General features: G+C 39.3%; 1 protein-coding gene across 2 annotated transcripts; it reads left to right on the top strand.

Moving 5' to 3' along the window:
- The first annotated feature begins 680 nt into the window (after window positions 1-680).
- c2cd3 (C2 domain containing 3 centriole elongation regulator) lies at window positions 681-20,730 on the top strand. Of its 2 annotated transcripts, none has more exons than XM_056374730.1 (33): window positions 681-895; window positions 2,284-2,553; window positions 2,642-2,799; window positions 3,749-3,927; window positions 4,048-4,211; window positions 4,306-4,438; window positions 5,052-5,201; window positions 5,294-5,441; window positions 5,561-5,655; window positions 5,993-6,196; window positions 6,297-6,412; window positions 6,532-6,650; window positions 7,119-7,250; window positions 7,336-7,791; window positions 7,906-8,057; window positions 8,714-8,957; window positions 9,081-9,264; window positions 9,359-9,542; window positions 10,153-10,325; window positions 10,411-10,546; window positions 10,819-11,087; window positions 11,653-11,733; window positions 11,891-12,502; window positions 12,602-12,943; window positions 13,024-13,162; window positions 13,254-13,318; window positions 13,413-13,618; window positions 13,722-13,840; window positions 13,927-14,076; window positions 14,178-14,368; window positions 15,075-15,849; window positions 17,079-17,187; window positions 20,455-20,730. In XM_056374730.1, exons 1-33 carry the CDS (start codon window positions 844-846, stop codon window positions 20,590-20,592), a joined length of 6,645 nt encoding a protein of 2,214 aa, XP_056230705.1. In that variant the 5' UTR covers window positions 681-843; the 3' UTR covers window positions 20,593-20,730. The 2 variants fall into 2 exon arrangements, with proteins under 2 accessions (XP_056230705.1, XP_056230704.1); XM_056374729.1 differs by having other exon boundaries at window positions 13,710-13,840.
- Window positions 20,731-21,362: the final 632 nt, after the last annotated feature.

Genomic DNA, 21,362 nt, shown 5'->3' with positions numbered 1-21,362 from the left:
GTTTTATTTAATTGGGTGAGACTGGATTCATCTGAAAGCTGTGTGCTATATATTTTATTACACAATGTGGGCAAGCATAACACTGGAATTTTTAAAAGCATTATTTAATGGAATTGCATATATGCTTTATTGTTTTATGGGAGTTTTAACTGTTTTATTTTATTTCCTAATTACTCCCCTTGCCAACAAATGTGCCAATAATATGTACTTTAGAGTAAAAATAACAGCGTGTTTTGTAGTTATGGTTCAGAATTGAACTATACTGTATATGCTGTAGCTTATAGTTTAAATAAATAGGGGATAGTTGTAGTAATTGGTTATTTAAACAACCATATTATTCATGAACTGATTAATTGCTACATAATATGAATGTCTATTATATTATGAATTGATTTAGATGAAATTTGGGTCAGGAGAGTGGTAACTAATTACATTTACTTATGTACTTGAGTACAATTTTGAGGTACATGTGGGGTGCTACTTGAGTATTTTCCAATTCACGTCACGACACCCCTTTATGTTTATTTGACGCCTATAGCGGCCATTCAATGAAGAGAAAGTACTCTATTCCAACAACACAATAAACTCGGTTTCCCAGAATGCCTCTGTGCGTGGAAGCGGCAGCGGAGGCGGGACAAAAGTTATCGGTCGTACTTTGTTGCTCGGGATACAGTTTTGCGCGCTGCCGTTTCTATGTGTGTACGTTTGTATGTGTGCATGTGAAGCTCAAGTAGTTCTGTTAAACGGATTATTAGTTAGACAGAGTGTGATAAAATCATGCCTTCTGACGGTTCAGACACTGTTTTGACCAGGCCGTCGTTCACCACCCGCATTTACTGAGGGATGAAGAGCAGAAAACAGAGAGCGGTCAAAGCTGGAAGCATCAAAAGGAAAGGTAAACTGCTGTTAGCCCAGCTAGCCGCTAATGCTAATGTTAAGTAGCTGTCACTGCCACATAAGCCTCATATGTTGGCTGTTTTGGTTATGTTGTTCAGAAAATTTGCTCTCGCTCTCTCTCGGTTTGTGTTGCTGTTTTTGCCGATGTAGTCAACGTTGTTTATGTTCCTTACTTTTAATGCTGTTGTCTTGTAAAGCAGTTTTTGCTAAAGGATGCTGAAAACCGACGTATAACCTCCTTTTTGTCATAAATAAAATACTTTGTAAGTTTACCTTGGCCTAAAGGTCCCTCCCTCATTTTTATCTATCCTAATTCTTTCATTTTAGAGAGCATTGAATTTTCTTGCAAAGCTGCAAAGATGAAAAATAAACTCAAACATTTTTAAATTCTAGCGTAACTTTTCTTTCATCTTTAAGTCTCTACTTTATTAGTACGGTACAGTAGTAAACAGCAGTAAACATACTTGTGAGCATGTGTACCTAAAACCACATGTAAACTTGGATAGTCATATAAATTTATCAAGCACTTCAGTAGGAACACCTGTACACCTGCTTATTCATGGAATTATCCAATCAGCTAATCATGTTGCAGCCGTGTAATGCATAAAAGCATTGGGTCAGGATCTTCAGTTAATGTTCACATTAAACATCAGTATGGAGAAGTATTTGAAGTTAAGACATCTAAACGCGTAGAACAATCCCTGAAAATTTCAAGCATGTAGCATGAATAGTTCAACAACAATAATGACTTATGGAACTTTGCTCAAAAAGAGGCTGAGAGATCTGGTTCACTTGTTGCATTAAACAGCTTATTACATCATATCAATCTGCAGTTTTTTAGCAACACTTGCTTTTATTAGGGTCATGACCCATTTTTTTAAAGCCTCTATATCTCCAAAACTAAAGAAGGTACAAGCCGGAAATTTTGCACTCTAGTTGTTGGGTACAGTGATATTATGTAAATATTAAATATGAAGCAAATCCAAGATGGTCAGTCGGGAGGCCTCTGTTGATTTTACATGGAATGACCCTGGTTGATAATGGTTGAAACTGCAACATATTAACAAAAATATTTCCAGATATCTGTATATCGCAAAATAGCCATTGTCTGCAAAATCACACAAAAAAGCTTTTAGCAACTTACTTTTTTAGTTTTTCATGTTCATTTAAGACATGCTAAGATCATGTATTCTGCAGGAAGTCAATAAACAATATTAAAACAATACCCAGCGGAGTGAACAGTACAGACTGTTATACCAGCCAACATGGAGCTAAAACCTCCAGCAAATACCATTCTTACCTGTTCCATTATATTGAGACTTTTGACGTTCCTATTTACTGTGTATGCATTTTTGTCTTGCCTTTTACCAAATAACTCTTTTGCAGTCTGCAGTGATGTGTCCCCCTCCACCAGCCTTCCTCCTCTGGTCGAGGGCCAGCTGAGATGCTTTCTGCGGGTGACGATAAACCGGGTGTTATGGACAGTCCGCAAGCCCCCGTCTGCAACGTTCGTCCGCCTTCGCTGGTGGGGAGAGTCATCCAATGGGACACACTTCTTTCCAAGAGATGGATCACAACTCTCACAGAAGACCATCAAGACCACAACTCGCTTCGCCATCCGATGCGGGCCAAAGCAGTTCACCTCATATCTTACAGGTAACTAAGAAGATTAAGCTATGTTTGAGTTGGCTATGCTGCAAACAGATATTTTAAAATTTACAACTAATCTGTTGTTCGTTAACAGATATGGGCTCATTGGTACTGGAAGTTCTGACAAAATCGGATCATTTGCCAATTGCGCGGGCTGAGGTCGCAGGCATCTCCCATATCTCTCTGTCACACCCCATTAGTGGATTTTACACCCTTGTATCTCCAACATCTGAAAAACTGGGGGAGCTACAGGTGAGTGGAAACACAAATTCACTGCCTTTGTGGAAAAGCACCTGCCATCCAACTACTTATGTGTAGAACTGACTGACTTGATGACCAATGCAAAGATTAGGAACTCTGTGGTTAATCAGTGTAAGCCCATGCATTTGTAGTGGTTATCATGGTAATCGGTAATACAATGTGTTAAACACATTTAAGAAAGTCTGCACATCTAAAATCTCATATTTTAGCCGTGTTTCTCAACATACTGTTGCTGTGTGAAGCTTTTACTGTGAGTTTACAGAATGTTACAAAACATTATTTACGTCAATTTTTTAGGTCTTCATTATACAAAAAATATAAAAAACACTCATTGGGATCATGTTTTACTTGCAGAATTATGGTGGATTAGATTTTAACTAGTGCTAGCCCAGTCTGCAATATGGAGGTAGCATAATAAAACTTAACCTAAAGACACAATATGTATATGCTGAAGTGCCTTAAACAAAGACAAAAAATCTCTACCAACTGCAGGGCTGCTGTTTTGTAGCTAACTGTCACTTCACTGTGTAGGGACAAAAATAAATCCTAATATTTAACGGCACAAGACACTAAGAAGTTGGATGTGAATGAATTGTCTTTGACTAGCCTGTAAACATTTTTGTGTCCATAATTATATCTGTAAAGAGTTCAGGGGGGATTCAGGCATTTTTTGACTCATGAGCGTCTGTTATCACCACATCTGGCCCTTGAAATCATTTAAAATTGTGGCATTGACAAACAAACCATTAAAAACCCCAGAGATAATTGGATGGTTATCAAAGTTTTATTAAACAGCCATTCATTTTTTCAAGGTGTTATAATGTTGTACCTGCAGTAGTAAATAACAATGAACATTCATAATAATGTATTGCCATCACCAGTTGTGTTGGCACTCTGAGGACCGTCCACATTTTACCTTATTTTGCTTTTACTCCCTCAGGTTTCACTTACTTTGGAGCCCCTCACTGAAGCCTATGACAGCAGCAGCTCAGGTCCCACCACAGACATCAGTGTTGAAGTACCACAAGTTGCCACACTGACTGTGCCCTCACAGCTCAGACCACTTTCAGGTCGGAGTGGGAAAGAATCAGTTAGGAGCAGCAGTGGAAATACACCAAGGTTTGAAGTAGTTGATGTAATGTCATTGCTATTCATAATCAAATGCCTCAGAGTTCACCAGTCATAAGTTTAAATTTGAGTATAATGATCTATTTGTATGTATGGTTGTAATATTTTCAGAGGGAAAGACCACCTATATTTCCAAAATGCCCAGAAAGAAGAAGGCAAAGAAGAGTCACTCGAGAATCAGATGCCAGTAAAAAACAGATCTCAGAACAGCCAAACAGTCATGAATCCTTCAAGTCAGGAGCCTTGTGGACCAACAACCAGTGATATCCTCTCAGGTTGGTTGTAGTATTACACATCGGATGTACTTAAATACAAATGCAAAAATTTGACACTTTCTCAACTAATATTTGATATTTTCTTTCATCTCAGTTATTTTAGAGCGTGGGAACAAGCTTAGAAACGCTATGGTGGTATCAGCTTTGACATGTGACACGGATTCTGCTCCAGCTCTGAAAGATACTCCACTGCCTCTCCCAAAGGACAACATCCTACCACCTTCCACGTTAGTGTTTCAGATGCTTGTAAAATATATAAATAGACAAACATTTTTTTAATATATAAATTTAAAAGTCAATTCAAGTTTCAAGTAAATTTATTTACAAATCACAACAGACGTTATCTCAAGGGAATTTTCATATGGAGGAGGTCTAGACCCCATATGAGATCCCATGTTTATAATACTGATTACAGAGACCCAACAATTTCCATCATGAGCAAGCGCTTGGCAACAATGAGAAGCAGAAACATCTAGAATAATGCAGTGGTTTTCAGAAAGAAACATTGACTATATTGTATATACTAGGTGTAATTGATTTATATAAGGCTGCCCTGCTAGTGGTAGAATGCTAACAGGTATAAGGCCTGAAGTTGTGAAAGAATAAGGAGCTAACTGAAAGTTAAGGCATAAAGATGAATTTTAAGTTTGGGCTTGAAGGCAGGGAGGTTGTTCCTGAGGAAAAGGGGCCTGACGGGAAAAAACTGCAGCCAGCAGCTGTCTTTTTAACTCTAGAGACAGACAGGAGCCCTACATTCTGGGAACGGAAAGAGCAAGATTGAATCTAAGGTTGAAACTACACAATGCACAGTTTATAATACTTAAAATTCTGTTTCTTCAGGCCTTTTCCTTCTCATTCTGGGATGTTTCTTCAAAATATTCTTCATGATGATTCAACTCTAAAACACTCTGATGTTGCTGTAGTCTCAGACTGTGGCTTAGACTGTGCTGCTGACATGGACAAAAGAGCTGTAGATCTTCTCCTTGGCAGGTACCTATGTGTACATTTATTTCCAAATTTGATTGAAAATGAAATTAAAATTTTTTTTCTCCAAGACTTGTGCTCCTCATCTTCTTTTTTAGCTTAAACACATCTCCTCTGCCTCTCTGGGATGGAGAGGACTTCTTCCCTGAATCTCTGTCTGGCCACAGCAGCATTTGCGAGGATAGTGAGCTCAATGATCCACAATACGATCAGAGCTTACTGGAAAATCTGTTCTACAAAACTCCTGTAAGTAGAAGATTGTCTGATGATTGTCAGGGAAAAACACATGCTTCATATGTGATATCAGTCAGTTTACTTGACTGACAAGCAAAATGGTCTTTAAAGTCATTATTGTCTTCTTTCAGATGCCAGATACCAGACCAGATGACACAGAGGCAGAGTCCTTGAGTAAAAATCAGCCAAAACAGCTGACATGCTCTCCGCCCAAGATTAGTGAAGGGTAAGGGCTTTTATGTGCTTCTTAATCCATGCCGCTTGGACTGTAAAAAGCTCCTTTCAGAGGGGTGACAGGTGTTTTTTTTTTTTTTTTATCTTTACATCTATTATAGGTAGCCAAAAAACATTTAATGACGTGCACTTTATTTTAAAGGACATGTCTTCTCCTTAAAGAAATTGATTACGTTAATAAACCAATTGCACAGGATATATGGGATACACACAAGGTACTGGGATAGCATAAAGTAAACATAAACAAAACATACAGTGTACATATATATACAGAATAAACTTTTTGTACTATGAAAGACAATTGTTCATTGTATTTTCAACGTGTCCAGTCCAAATGTAGAGCATCGGCGCTCTCCAGATGCTGGTGGTATTGTTCCTGTCCTGAGCAAGGAGCAGTTGACTTTGCTCAGTTCAATCCGATTGGCGAGAGTGACCATCGACTCTCTGACTGTACCTACAGGCAGCACAGCCACCACACCCAGAAAGTCATCTAGTAAAGGGAAACCTCCTCGACCATTACCTGGCAAAAAATGGTAGGCAAACATATAACATTACATTGATCTGATTTAAAAAACCATCATTGTTATTATAAATAACAAAAGCCTGGCACATCTCCTTTCTTCCTTTTTTTAGCACTTATTTTGTTGAATACGTGTTCCCGACGGCATCCACTTCCAGTCGACATAATCGTGATAAACCTGCAGATGGCGAGGTGACCAGAGCTGTTTCCAGTAAAGTAACAAAAGGAGGTATGACCTGTTAGAATATGCTTTTATGAAATCCACCCAGGTGAAAAACACTTGTCTTTGTCAGTCCGTGGGTCTGGTTTGTGACTGCATCTGACATACATTCCTTTGTTGTTTTCAAGCGGTGAGGTTCCTCCAGCACTTTGTGTTTCCTGTCCACCTTAGCACAGCAGCATTTAAACAGTGGTGGAAAACTGATCTTGTTTTCAAGATTTACTCACGAAAGAGTGACCAAAAGAAGGTGAGTAGCTTTGGACTAAACATTACTCATTTGAATGGTTAAATTAGTAAAAGTGGTTGTTTAAGGGTGCGTGACAGACTGCTTATTAAATTTGGGTCTATTAAATTAAGTGGTTAGAAGTTGTTGTGGCAGTGGTAGAGTAAATTATAATGTTCATCTGTTTGCACAACACAAACGTATTACTGCAGCTTTAATATAATATTAGTGTCATTTACCTGTAGCGGACATTTACACGCTTTGCTTTCTTTTAAAAAGTATTTATTTAAAGTATTATTATATTTCTGACATGTGCTATGTCATTTACCTCTGCTAAAAATAAGGCTGCAATTAATGTGATTGTTGTGTGGAATAATTAATGACAAATAAATAATTTCCCTTTTTTTGTTAAATGCTCAGAAACAGATCTGCATTCAATAATATTCATCACTATATGAACTAATGACCATGTTTTACCTTCTCTTGTTGCAGCCGGTTCCCATCGGTAAAGCAGTTTACCCACTGTGTTGTCTGCTGCAGACCAAGCAGCTGAGTCAGTCTGTCGTCTTACCTGTACAGAGCCTGGAAGGAAACAGTGAAATACAGGAGAGTGGACCTCTTGTGGTAATATACTGTTTTTTATCCCAGTGATTAATGTTTGCAAGCCTGATACTTGTGGCGGTCATAGAGGTCATGTTATTTTTTTCAGGTGTCATTAGAACTTGCAACAGACGGCAAAGATTTCTCCTCTGGAAAAAGCAAAAGCAAGCTGGCTTGGAGAGACACACCACCTTCACAGGCTGCACTCAGTCCACAGAGAGAGAACAGCTCTACATCTCAACCTGTTCAAACTGGCAGAGAGGAGTTACCTGCTCACTCTTTAGAAGTCTCCAGACTAAATGTTTGGAGTCCTCAAAAACCCTCCAAAGAACCCACTCCTCATCTCGGCCTCCACATATCTCCTCATAAATCATGGCAGCAGGTGGAAGAGGACCCTGAGGTCCTGCTGCATACCTTACTCATGGTGCCAGATGGAAAGAACTTCAGCTGTGGGCCCTTGCAGGCTCCAAATGTGTACTTGAATTGTAAACTGTTTTGGTGCGATGAGATGGCGAGATCTGTTGTCAGCTGGGGTCAGGCAAATCCTTCTTTCAACTTTGTACAGGTTAGTCCAAAAGGTTGCGTCTTCTATCTAAAGGTTTAAATTAAGCTAAAGCGAGCCAATGTGAATTCAGTGTCCTATTGACCCACAAGACCTTTTCGCCATCCTTTGTGTTAGGTGACTCCTGTGGCCTTAACAACTAAGCTGCTGGAGCGGATGAAGAATAATGTGATGGTAATTGAAGTGTGGCAGAAAAAGGGAAGCTCGGGGCAGGATCGACTCCTGGGCCTCGTTAAATTACCTCTTCACCAGTTCTACATGTCATTTAGGTAAGTCAAGGAAAAACAATACATTTGCACCACAAAATTATACACAGGTATTATACAGAAAGAGGCTGTTTTAATTCATTTAATATGAGATTTCCCTTGTGGAAACAAGTAGTCAAAGGTATTGGAGACTTGTTGCATAAACCACTGCCAGAATCTCCCCAGCTGTGCTTTTTAGGAGACAGCTCTCTTCTACCACCAGATATATCCAAACAAACATTAGAACATGCACTGGCAGTCTTTATTAGAGCTTCAAGGATTGTTCTCTGCCATTGGAAGACTCAGTCTGTTTTTGCTGAATGGTTAAAATGAATGATATTTGTCCCATCGCAAGAAATAATAATTACCAAGGGAAGTTTGGTCTCAATTTTTTTTTTTTTACTGATTTCACTTATTTGCTTTGGATTAGCTACTATATATGCTGAGATTTGTTTTGTTTTGCCATGTTTGTTTTGTTACTAGTTTCTTTTCTTTTGGAAAATGTAATAAACAACTTCAATAGCAAAAAAAAAACATAAACCAAACCTGCCCTCTGGGGTGCGCTGTGGTATACCTGCTCCACAGAATATGTTGTAAATGTCACAACCTTCTATAAACTGTCATAGTGAGGCTGCATGTGAAACCAGTAACCCTGCTCTCTTCATGTTTCTCTCCTCCAGGGATCCAAAGATCACCCACCTTCTTCTCCAGGCGCAGTACCCTGTTTTAGGGGTGGACTGCTACATGCCCATCATTGATGTATTCTCAGGAAGTTGTAAAGGAAACCTTAGGGTTGTTTTGGCTATCGGAGGATCAGAGCAGATAGTTGCCCTCCAGCGCACGAGGGATGAAGAATATGACTCTTCGTCTCATCTTGTGAAACCAGTTCATCTGCTTGATTACCAGCCACATTCACGAACAAAGGTCAGTGTTAAGAAAGTTGAACCTTTCAACCAGTGCATATCATCTTTCTTTCCCCAGTGAGTGGACATGGATAAAAATACACACTGAGATTGCTGACGAGATAAACACTTGTTTCTCCCTCAGGTGATGGCACCACAGGAGGAGACTATGAGAGAACATCTGTTTGTGATAAGAGTGGAGAAGGTAAATGGGCTGACACCTCTACAGTCTACAGTGTGGGGTGAAGCTGACTGCTACATCCAGTACAGTTTCCCCTGTCAAGACAGTGACCCTGCTGCAACAGTGGACCAGAACCTCATAGAGAGTAGTAAGGCCATTTCAGTACATAAAAACGTACTAAAACCTCCTGAGAAGTCTTCCTTCCCTCTGCATTACTCTAACCTTCGTCTCATCACCAACAGGTGTGAACCTGAAGCCATTTCGTACCACCACCACTCTCTGTGTGCCTGACCCAGCGTTTGGCCACACTGAGACTCATGTGCTTCTGGTTCCTGAAGGAGTGCCTGTCCAGAGGTTGCTGCTCAGCTCTCTTTCCAGTCAACGCCTGAGCAGTGGAGGAGGCATCCAGTTTGAAGTGTGGTGCAGGTTTGTGGTTGCTAACCTTCTGAACCATCTAAATGTAACTTGAACTTGACATGACATACTGTATCTCACAGCTAAAATGATGATTATAACCCTGACATTGATCCCCAAAATATAACTTCTTAAGTTATAAGCTGCCTGAATTGTGATGAATTATGCCTCTGCATCAATGTTTTGCAATACATGCAATAGCCATATAGGGCAAACCACTGTTGCTGATGTGTACCCCTTAAAAATACATTTTCAACCTGAAGCTACATTAGGTACATGGAGACCCTAACCCTAACCCTCCCTGGGCTGTAGAAAAACAACTGGTTTCTTTTTCAGAAACACCACACAAATAAATGTTTTTGTGAGCTAGCAAAACAGTTTGTAGTCCATTCTCCTTGCTGCATTTGTCACCATCTTGAAAATGAAAGGATGTAAACATTACAGTTTTATTTTGGGTATGAATTCATGACTGGCTGATAATATACGGTTCATCTATTGCGTCACTGCTTGATGCAACACTGTCAGTGTTAATATTAATTTTGATTGTAATTTAATAGATTACAATTTTAGAATATTTGTATTAATACATGCTTGTTTTCTAATGATTAATATATCTCTGCAGATATTATTATCCAAATGTCAGAGATCAGCTTGTGGCCAAAGGACTGCTTCCATTGTCCAAGCTCTGTGCCCTGGTCACCATGCAGAGACAACATCCTAATGAGGCCCAAATGTTCTCCTTACCCCTGATTCCAAGGACAGATGGTCCCATAGGACATCAGCCCCAGCCCTCAGGTATACAGACATACAGAACAACGATATTATCAAACTGTACGGACACATATATACATATATACATACCGATCTGTTTTTTTCTCAGGCCTATTAGATGTTTGCATCCGGTACAAGAATCGCCCTGTGAGACCTGAAGGACAGACTGGTAGAGGAGCTGCCTCTCGTGTTGTCACACTTGTGGTTCAAGTGCACAGAGCATCAGGTCTGCAGGCAGCATCAAGGTACATCACTATCACCTTTTTTTTTTTTTCCGAATGGAAACTATGAAGTATTGAATATAACATTTTGTCTGGAACGCTTCTGCTAAAACATTTGTCACAGGCATAATACAAAGTTGCTGGAAAAAGACATTGCTGTTGGATTTTCATCTGTAAGTTTTAAGACCAACAATGAAATTTCAGCTCCATTAACTGTTCTGATGGCAAGTGTCTCAGCAGCAAAAATATCAAAAATTCACTGCATCAAACTGAAAGTATATGATCTTGTGTTGCAGGGTGCTATCAGAACAAGATGATAGATTCAGCTACTTTGCTGGTGTGGGGGTGAACACATATGTCACAGTCCAGCTCTCCTTCTTGCCTGAGAGTGAGAGGAGGTGTACACGCACAGCTGCTAGGACCTTCTGCCCTGAGTTTGACCACCACATGGAGGTGTCCTGTGATCTGCTGGTTCAGAGGAGCAGCGGAGAAACCTGCAGCCTGGCTGAGCAGCTGGAAGAAGCTTCTGCTGTCTTTACTGTTTGGAACAGAGACAGTCGCAAAGGTTTAAGAGAGCTTATTATGCCCTATGCCCTGAAAATAGTGACATTTAACATGCGTAATTTAAATTTTTGACAGCAAGTTTGATTTTTTACTATTCCTATTCAAATATACCTGAGGCCATCAGTTGATTAGTCGCTGGAAAGACAACCTGATAATCGGTTGATTGTTTAGTAATTAGTTAGTTAAAAATGCAAAATTTCCATTGCTCTCTCAAATGGGAATATTTGCAAGTTTTCTTAGACTTCTGTGTTCTGTGATGTTTAGAAAAAACAAGCAATTTAAAAAATAATATGCCGATTATTCGATAATGAAAAAACTGTTAGTTGCTGTCCTGATTTTTACAGGATAAATTCAAATGAATATAAGTCTACATAGTTGGTATGTAATAAAGCTGTTTCAAGGATGGCAAATAAGTATTACATCTGGTCATTGGCATCATAGTATCAAGGTATTCCATAATGTATTTTTGAATTTGTTCAGTATTTTTGAAAGAATTTAGTTTTGAGTGCCATTCTCAAGTGTCTTGTCTGTATTACTCGTAATTTATATTGTGCTGTTTGTTGCAGCAATGAATGTTTCCAAGCCTAAAGATGTGGTGTTGGGCACAGTGAAGATACCACTAGTTGATCTCATCCATAGAAGAACAGGTATGTTGCACTCTTAGGTACTGCTGGACCAGGTCCAATTTCTGATAAACTCTTACTATTATATTATTATATTATTATTATATTATTATATTAGTTATTATTTTTATATATATATGTGTGTCTTGTTTTGTTTTTTTTTCTTTTTTGAAATTTAAAGGTGTTTCTGGCTGGTTTGGAGTTTATATACCTCAGGAAACAAATTCTTCTCAGCACCAGCACGTCTTGGTTGGGGGTCTAGAGATCGCCATCAACTTTGCCCACCACTCAGACAGAGAAAGAGTCATTAAAGCTGCTCAGGGTTTGGGCTGGGTAATGGGCCAGATTCAATATGAAATGCAGGATGACGAAGAAGCCTGGCAAGAAAGCACGGAGAAACTCTCTCTTACTTTTTCAATGCCTAGAGCATGGATACCAGTCCACTGTTTGCTTCTTCCGGGCCACAGTGAGCTTCAGCGCTCCACCTATTGCTACTTCAGGTACAAGTTTTATGACCAGGAGGCCTTCTGCTCTCACATGAAACACCCGTCCGTCATGGAGGGCAAGGACGGCCAGGCCACATTGAGTTTTGAAGGAAGTAGAACTTTGGAACTGAGGAGGACTCAACCTTTAATGTGGTATCTACAAGAGGAGAGGCTGGAGGTGCAGGTGTGGGTCGCCTTCAAGAAGGACAAAACCAAAAGACCCACTGACACAGATCGGCTGGTTGGCTCAGCATTTGTTGATCTGTGCTCCCTTGCAAAGAAGCCTAAGCAGAAGCTGACTCTCAGTGGTGAGAAATGATTACTGTAACTGTGTTATAAGATGATAATTACTGTAGTCAAATTATGGCTGTATTTCTGTGTGTTATCATGGTTTTGTGCTTTCACAGGCGTGTACCCGCTGTTTAGGCGCTCTGCAGCAGATCTACAAGGGGCTGCTCTGAGGGTGCACATCACCCTGACTGCAGATTCTGTCCCTGGGGAGGCATTTGCTGGAGCTGACACCCAGATGGACTCTGACTACCAGGGGGAACTCTTATCAGAAGAGGTGGAAACAGGAGATCGACCCCCCTCGCCCACTACACTCAAAACATGCACACCAAGCAGACTCAAGAATAAATCTTCCAGAACCACTCCAGACATCACATCTGTGCAGCATACAGAAATGGGTATGGATGAATCTTTCCCTGTGACTGTCACGGTGGACCGGGCTATGCACCTGAATCTGAAAGGTGAGCCTTTTAATCCGAGATTTATTATTTTTTTCATGTTTCTTTTTTTACATGAAATAAAACATATACCTCTTTGGCAGGCTGTCCTCTGGCAGAGCGCAGTGAAGGGACACCATGCTGCTGTGTTTCATATGTCAGTGCTGATTCTGCTGAACCAGTGTCCACAGCTGTCATAGCCAACACTGACTGCCCTGTGTGGGACCATCAACATGAGTGCAGGTCAGGTTACATAACACACATTAACTTAAATCTTTGTTACGTAGAGTACACTAAAACAATATCAGTCTGATGTTTTATTTCAAATTTCCAGGCTTTCAAAGCAGATACTTGTTGATCCACAACAATCTCTCGTGTTCAAAGTCTGGCACAAAGGAGGTACAGGACGCAGTTTAAATTCATGATTTGTGTTACATTGATCTGTGATTGTTTTCATACATTAATTCACTTTTGGGTTCTTTTGCTTCCATAGAAATAGAAAGGGTACTTGGATTTGCCTCTGTAGACCTGTCCCCTTTACTCTGTGGGTTCCAGTCGGTGTGTGGTTGGTACAACATCACAGACTTCAGCGGTCAGTGTCACGGCCAGCTCAAAGTGTCTGTCACTCCACTAAAGGGGGTCCAAGATCTCCGAGGACAGAGAAAAACTGTGAATGAAGAAGCTGCCAAAAACTCACCGGTGAGAAATTATTCATACATACAGAAAAAATAACATCAAAAAAGTGTCTAATTATTAAAGATTAAACATGATGAATGTGTTTGATGATCAGGCTTTATTTCAGGCCCTTCCTCTCAGCTATCATACCACAGCCACCTACAGTAGCTTCCCCTGTCACATCAGCCGTTACCCCGAGCAGAAGATCTCATCACCTGACCACACAAACAGACTGTTCCCTGAAAGGTTTGTGACACACCTTTTAATTCAGCCAAAATGTAGCCAGACACTGTCCACCGCTGTGTTTATTTGTCATCTTTACAACTGTTCAGGTGCAGTGAGAGTGACCGTCATTTTGAGCACATGGACAAAGTACGTCTTTACCATCAGAGTCTGCAGGAGCAAACAGCAGCTCACTCTGTCTGCAGCAGCAGTGCAAGTGACATAAATCCCTCCAGCTCATTCCTGTTTTCAGCACTCAGGTATCAGTCCTCAGACAGACAGACCGACATCATTTCCTTGTAGATTATATGCATTTTTTTTTTTTCATCCGAGAATTGACTGGGACTATTTGTTCTTACAGGAAAAAACTCAGCGAGCTCGACAACATCCAGAGATATTTCAGTCGTAAAATTTCCACTCCCATGTTCCCGTCTGTGACTGAGCAGGATTGTCACACCATACACGAGGAACAGAGGGAGTCTGAGACAGACACAACTCAGCTTCTTCTCAAGTCCAATCAATTAGTCGGAGAAGTCAACAATATCATAAGTGGTGAGCTGCTTATTCATGAAGGGTGTTCACTTAATGTGTATGAAATTACCAGCCACATGCGACAAATTCAGCACCATTTTTTCCATCAATAGTCTTGAGTGAATACATCATTTGAGCATTTAAAATTTTACCATTTACAGTTCATTCTTGGCAGGTAAACTTTACCCAGCCTTGGCAGTTGACCCACAGTTCATTGTGGACACAGTCTACTGTTTAGCTTGCACACCGCTACCATAAAAGGAGGCATCAGTGGTCCTCCTTCAGTCCTCTTAAGAAGGAATAATGGAATCAGGTCAACACTGCATTGCTGTCACTCAGAAAGTGCTCCTGCTATTTATATAGTAATATATAGTATAGTATATAATTTAATATATAGTAATATTAATTAAACGTTAATTTTGGTTAATTTTCTTGATTAATCAATTTATTGTTTTGTCTAGAGTTGCAATGATTAATCAATTCATCTATTAATCGATCAACGGACAATTAACCTGCTTTTTCAACAGTGATGGAATAATTGTTACAGTAATTTTTAAAAATGTCAAATATTTGCTGTTTCTAGTTTCTTAAATATGAGGATTTGATGTTTTTCCCTGTGATTTTTTACTTTTTTACTGTAATTTTATAGCCGAGAAGATTTTATTTTCATTTTATTTAAATAAAAAAAATCTTCTTGGCTAAAATCTTCACCATCCTGTTCACACAGGCCTGCAAGAACACCACCTGGAAACGATTCCCTCCAACCCCCAGAGCCACTCAACAACTTCCTCTGTTGTTGATAGGAACCTTCAAACTATCCCTGAGAGTATCTCCTGTCTACACAGAGATTCAAATTCTTCCCAAGAAGACGTGTCTCCTCTGCACTCGCCTCTTCCAAAGATGTCTGAAGATCATACAGACTCTGAGGCTGAGGAAGAAAAGCATGGACAAAACTACAAAGTTACTGAGACTGAGGATGAAAAGGAAGAAAAAACAGATGATGATGAAGATGGAACAGACTGCATACGGAACGAGGGAAGTGATGATGAAGAAGGGGAAGATGAAGATTATGAGGAGGTTGTCGTGAAGCCGAGGCATCTAAATGAGGTCACCTCTTTAACGGACAAAACCAGTCCCTGGACCAGCATCCTGTCAGACCCTGAAATTGTTGCTTTGGAGAGCCTTGAGGTACCAGAGGAGCCGGACCTGAGCCAAGATGAGGACGAGAAGAGGCTGATGGTGAATCTGGAAACTCGTGACTCTAGTAGGAAACACAAATGTACTAGACAAGAGGAAAGTGACAGTTTTAATGGATCAGCAGGAGATGTTTCAGACACAGAGAGAGATGATGAAAGAACACAACAAGCTTTAGATCAGAGACGAGCAATATGGCCTCACAGCCCCAACAAGGGGTCAGGTGACGCTAGACCATCACCCACCGTACAGCACACCACAGATCCCCCTGATGTTTCCTTGGATGATCAAGGTTCACAGCTCCAACCGTATCCTTGATTGGTATTTATTGATGTGTTTCTGCCTGTCACATTAGTTTTTGATTCAGAAGCCCAGGTTAGATCAAAGATTCATGACCAAACTAGTTCAGTGTGGGGTCACTTCAACTGGAGTTTGTGGTGCTGTTGAATTGTATTTTATTTCACCACATTTATATCATTGAGGGTGGGCTAAATAACAGAAATAAGTCTCTGTACAACACAATATAGTTCAACAGCACCAAAAACTACATCTGCCAAAATGACCATACAGTTGCATCAACTCCTCTAAAAAAAAAAACAAAAACAAAAACAAACTGAACATTGTAACCTTTTATGAAGTGAGGATTTGTTGCAGGACTTTCGTATAAGCCTGCCTTAGTTTTAGCTAGGTGTTCCTAATAAACTGGAGTTTATATGATAATGATATATTTGTTTAATGTCAGTATTTTAAGTGAAATATAAATGGACTGAACAACTCTGATTGGGTTACTTTAGGCTGATGGCTTTTGCCATCTTCAAAGAGTGAAAGTCAACACTCAGTCGGTTCCAAATCCATTTTTGTATCTTTGACGTGCAGATACAATTACAGGAACAGATGCAGGCAGCCACCCTCTGTCACTTATTCTTTGGGTGGCGCTACTGTGCAAAAGTTTCAGGCACTAAAAATAAAGTAAGGATACTTTCAAAAATATTGCCATGAATAGTTTTTATTTTTCACTGAACTTCATACATTTATCAGAACCTGCCACAGTTCTTCTGTGGATTTAGGCTGTCTCACTGTCCCAGACTGACACCATGATGCTGCGATCAGCGCTCTGGGGCCCCAGACCATCTGTTGTAGGACTCTTTGTTCTTCTTGTCACTGAAGATAATTCTTTATATATTTGGGGTAGTTATGCTGCTGTAAAATGAATTTGTGAATCATCAGACACCTCCCTGGTTGTATTGTGTGATGGATGAGAATCTAAACATCCAAATCATCGTGTGTTAAGACAGAACAGTAGGCAAATTTTAGACAGTCCATTTACAGCCAACATCTGTACACAAACGGCATCGGCACACAGCGATCATATTTTTGCATGAATGACAGTTTTTTCAAATTGTAAAAATCATCTCTGATTTTTAAAATGTCTTTTTTACCATTTACCAGTTTCATCTCATGAGTCTTTGATCTTAACTGGCCTGTATGATGCCATCATGCTTTCTATGAATGTTTTTTTTTAACCTTTTACATTAAGCTGTGTCCCTGTGGTGGTCCCTAATTTCTTCCTCCCCTCTCACCAACTGGAGGCATCTATGAGAGCCATAAAATTAGCTCCTTCCTTCTCCCAGTCGTCCAGTGACCCAGTGAGTATTTGTCACCAACTCTTCCTTTGGCATTAACAATCCCTCTCTCCACCCCTTTTACTTTTCACTCCTGTTTCATGGGAAATTTGAATGTTTTGGTATTATTTATAACTTTTGAATTCCATGCATTCTTGTTTGAAGAATTCATTAGTAATACTAATTTCTCCAAGAATTTTTTGAGAAATTGGTTGTTCATTAAAATTTTACCCCACTGCCATGCAAAATCATCGCGTTATTAATAGATCACGTTGCACATGATGCATTCTGAACAGAAGCCAGTCAAGGATAGTGACAGTGTGTACCAACTTGAGTTCACTGTAATTTAACTCTCATTCATGCAGCATGGACAGGTTGAGGTCCACCCAGTGTTATATAATCTGATGTATACAGAAGTTTTTCAAATAGAAGCTGTACACACAGTTTTACCCTTGAAAAGTTCACACAAATAAAAAATCATGTTGATGTAAACAGAAAAATGTTAATCTCAGTGCTACAAAAACTAAAAGAAAGACCTATTAGTGATATTGAAGTTAACTTTAGAGGATCAGATCACAACCCGCCAACAGCCTGAACCACTGACCACATCACTGGAAATACTGAGTCGTCATTCCCAATGAAACAGTATACAATAAATAATAAGTAATACAGAGGAATAGATTTTTATAGATTAGCTGAATTGTGATGCTGTTCCAGGCTTTCCGTGTGTCCACTTTAAAACAGAGCTCCTAACAGAGAGGGAGAGTTAATTACATGGACACTTTACACCTGCATTTCAAGTTTCTTTCATTCCTGACAGTGTTGATGCTTTTACACTCTTATATCATCACTGCAGCTTAAATAACATGACGTAACTTTGTTTTCAACAGGAGGTTAAATGTGCAGTTACAAAACAAAAAGGAATCGACCAATCAGGTACACAGCTAAAACAGCAAATCCAGCGAGCCTTGACTAAAACTAAATTTACTTACTCCTCTAACCGTTTTCTGAAACATTTCCAATTTCATGAACTAACATCTTGTAAATGTAGTTTATCCATCAAACACAAGGCAGCTGCTTAATCTAGTCATGAAGAATACAGAAATGCTTATCTAGTTCTGCTAAAAAAAAAAAAAAGGAGCAGTAATCTTCATCTGTTATAGTTACTCAGCCTGAAATATTTAATATTTGGAAATGACTTCTAGTGTTTCTACTGCTTCTTATTCTATTCTAGTTATGCAGTTATTTTATTTCACTTTCTTGAATGTCAGTTTGCGCTGTTACTATAACTACCACTAGTATCACTGTTGGAGCTCATTTCACATGAACGTGCTTGTGGCTGGATAGGTAAAGATAAACCCATAGGATAGAATAAACCTGAGTTGACAGAGCTGTTTAATAGCCAACCTATCCAGGATCACTGTTGTTAGGAAGTTGAAGCCGGGCCAACCTGGTGTTCATTGTTCCACTCTGCAGCAAATGTATCATCCGTCTACCTCTTATTCCGTGTCAATGCTGTGTTAATGGAGCAACGCTTGCTTTCCCCTGCCACACCTTCTTAGCTTTAGAACAGAAGTACAAGTACTTTGAACAGTTTATAAGATCAAAAGAATAATGTGTTTGTATTTCATCCGTCACCTTCAGTTCAGTCTATTCAGAGACACTGCTGTGATATATTAAAGGTCTGAGGTGGCCATTTTATTGCAAGAACAAAACACTCCCCTTTGCCCTGAATATTAACCCCATCCTTATCAGTGAGTCAGGGCTCAGGTGTCTGTGCTGATCAAACAGTTACACAATAAAACCTGACAACAGGTGTTAAAAAATCTAACATCATGAGTTAAACTTCATTTAACTTAATTGAAATAAATATAAGCATATAAGATAACCAATACATTGACAAATAAAAGCATCACGTCCAAATATAAATATGAATACAACAATAAAAAATCTGTCAACACAAAAATAAAAATATGAAACAACATGATCATGGCCCAAGATTTTCACTCATAGTACATGTCTTTCATGTCTTTACCCTTTCATTTCATCTCAAGTAGATATTTTGCACATTTCTATCACATTTCAGCCATTACAGATATTTTATGTTCTTATGCAGTGTGACAGTTGTGTTTATCTGTTTTGTTGTTTATATGTACTGTCATTAGCTTTTCACTGGTTAAATAAAGGGAAATAATAATAATAATAATACATTCTGTATACCAGTGCCACGTGAGCATATATGTTGTTCAGGTGATCTACAGTGGCTTCAGAAAATATTCAGATCCCTTCACTTGTACAGATAAATGGATTACATTTACTCTTATTGGCAAATAATTTTACTCGCAATGTTTCATAATTACAAAGTGAAAAAAGTTTTTCATTATTTTAATTTTATGCGGTTTTTAAAATTCAGAAACTGAAATATACAGAAGTATTCATGCTCCAAACGGTGCTCGGGTGTGTCCTGTTTGCTGTAGTGTCCCTGAAAACTCTCTACAACTTGACTGAGTTCCCCTGTGGCAAATCTGCATTTCCCGAGTGGGAAAAACTGTTCACGTCAGCCTCTTAACCTTAGTTCAGAGTCGGAAATATTGGAAATTTCTGACACTGATGATATCTTTGTCTTGGCAAAAAGCACTACAGATATGTCAACAAACTGTTGACAGGATGGCTGGAAATGCTGCATCCTTACATTTTTAGTCACTATGTCACTTGACTCTACTTCATACTGCACTGCACAGAAAAAGAAACTTTACAGTATGAAAAACTAAAAGTCAAAAAGCACAGTAACATATCCACACAGTCTTTACCTACAGTCGTCTGTGATGTGTGCGTCAGACAGTTCGGCTGGCTGACTTCCAGTCAGCTGCAGAGATAGTATTTGTGCGTCACACTGGTGTTAATGGATCCTGTTTGAAGGAGTGTGTGGAGAGAGCTGGACTTATTATGTCTCATAGTATGAACCTGGAGGTGAATGACTCTGAACACTGTGCACCGTGCACTGTGTACTACAGACTGACAAGCCTAACAAGCCTGTTTGACAATCTTCATGAATGTTTACCCAAAGAAAGCCTTGTGTCCATGAGTGGTGCATTGCCATGCTTTATTGTTCTTTGATTAATTTGTCTGGTTGTTTGTTTAGAGTCGCACCTTGTAAGTCTGTTATCTTAGTACACCATTATTCATTCATTTATTCCAAGTTCTGTATATTAAGCACAGTATAGGATAATATTCTTAGGCTCATAGTTTTATTGCTGCAGCTCTTCATATTTGTTTTTAATCTCTTTCCAGGGGAGGATCTGTCCAGTTCAGAGCTTTCCTCATCGCAGAGGTCGTCCGCAGCGCCCCAACATGTCGCCATCATCCATGAGGAAAGAGACTGAAAGAATAGCAAAAATATTTGCAGCTCGATTTGATGAGAATGATTAGTATGTGGAGTTTTTGTTTGCTAAACTTTTCTAATCACATTTTTTTTGCTCTGTGGTTTCAGACTGTGAAAAGATCATGTAAATTAAATGTAACATTTTGTAATTTTATAAATAAATATTTGCTGTTTACTGTTTTAAACACTGAAAGGCTGTTTTATCTGTTTTGTTGATAGTGTATATGATTTTTTCTGCTTGTGACACGAACTTGTTTCTTGGAACATGCCTCAGGTTATGTTGAGATTTACTGGCTTACTGTCTGAACCTGTGCTTCATTTGGCTGATGCACATTTCTGTTTGAAGGCTTAACGAATAGCTCAGAAATACGCTGACATGTGAAGTGAAGTCATTTCAAAGAAAACCTACATGTTGAAACAAAAATGTGTTCTCAGTCTGTATCTGAAGTGTGCTGTGCTGCACCGCTCATCGAGGAGCTTCTCAGTGTAATGATATACCTGGACATGTGGAGAGCTGAGGTGTTGTAGGTATGCTGAAATATACACCATTGTATGTTAATTTCACTTGTATGGGTTTCTGGTCATATTTGTAAAGAAATTGGGGTTATTAGCAGAGTAAAAGGAGCTCTAAAATAGATGTGGGGGTGATGCTTCTGCTTCTCTTTGGATGGCACCAGGAGTCATTTAAGTCAGAAGTCCTCCAAACCTTCACATGAGGGCTTTAAAATACAAAATAGGCAAGGTGTACTTGAGCAATTCAGTATTGCATTTTCGTGACGTTGGGGTAGCTGCAAAAGACAATTTGAAAATAGGTAGA

This window comes from Seriola aureovittata, chromosome 4, assembly GCF_021018895.1.
Source record: "Seriola aureovittata isolate HTS-2021-v1 ecotype China chromosome 4, ASM2101889v1, whole genome shotgun sequence".
Classification (NCBI taxonomy): domain Eukaryota; kingdom Metazoa; phylum Chordata; class Actinopteri; order Carangiformes; family Carangidae; genus Seriola; species Seriola aureovittata.
The sequence above is the reverse complement of the archived record's forward strand: the minus strand, read 5'-3'. Positions and strand labels throughout refer to the sequence as shown.

Bases quoted from the DNA above. Each gene is read 5' to 3' on its own strand.
- c2cd3 (XM_056374729.1), top strand. From the start codon at position 844: ATGAAGAGCAGAAAACAGAGAGCGGTCAAAGCTGGAAGCATCAAAAGG. The intron at 9,543-10,152 runs GTTTGTGGTTGC...ATATCTCTGCAG, and splicing joins CAGTTTGAAGTGTGGTGCAG to ATATTATTATCCAAATGTCA. The intron at 13,163-13,253 runs GTCAGGTTACAT...TCAAATTTCCAG, and splicing joins GACCATCAACATGAGTGCAG to GCTTTCAAAGCAGATACTTG.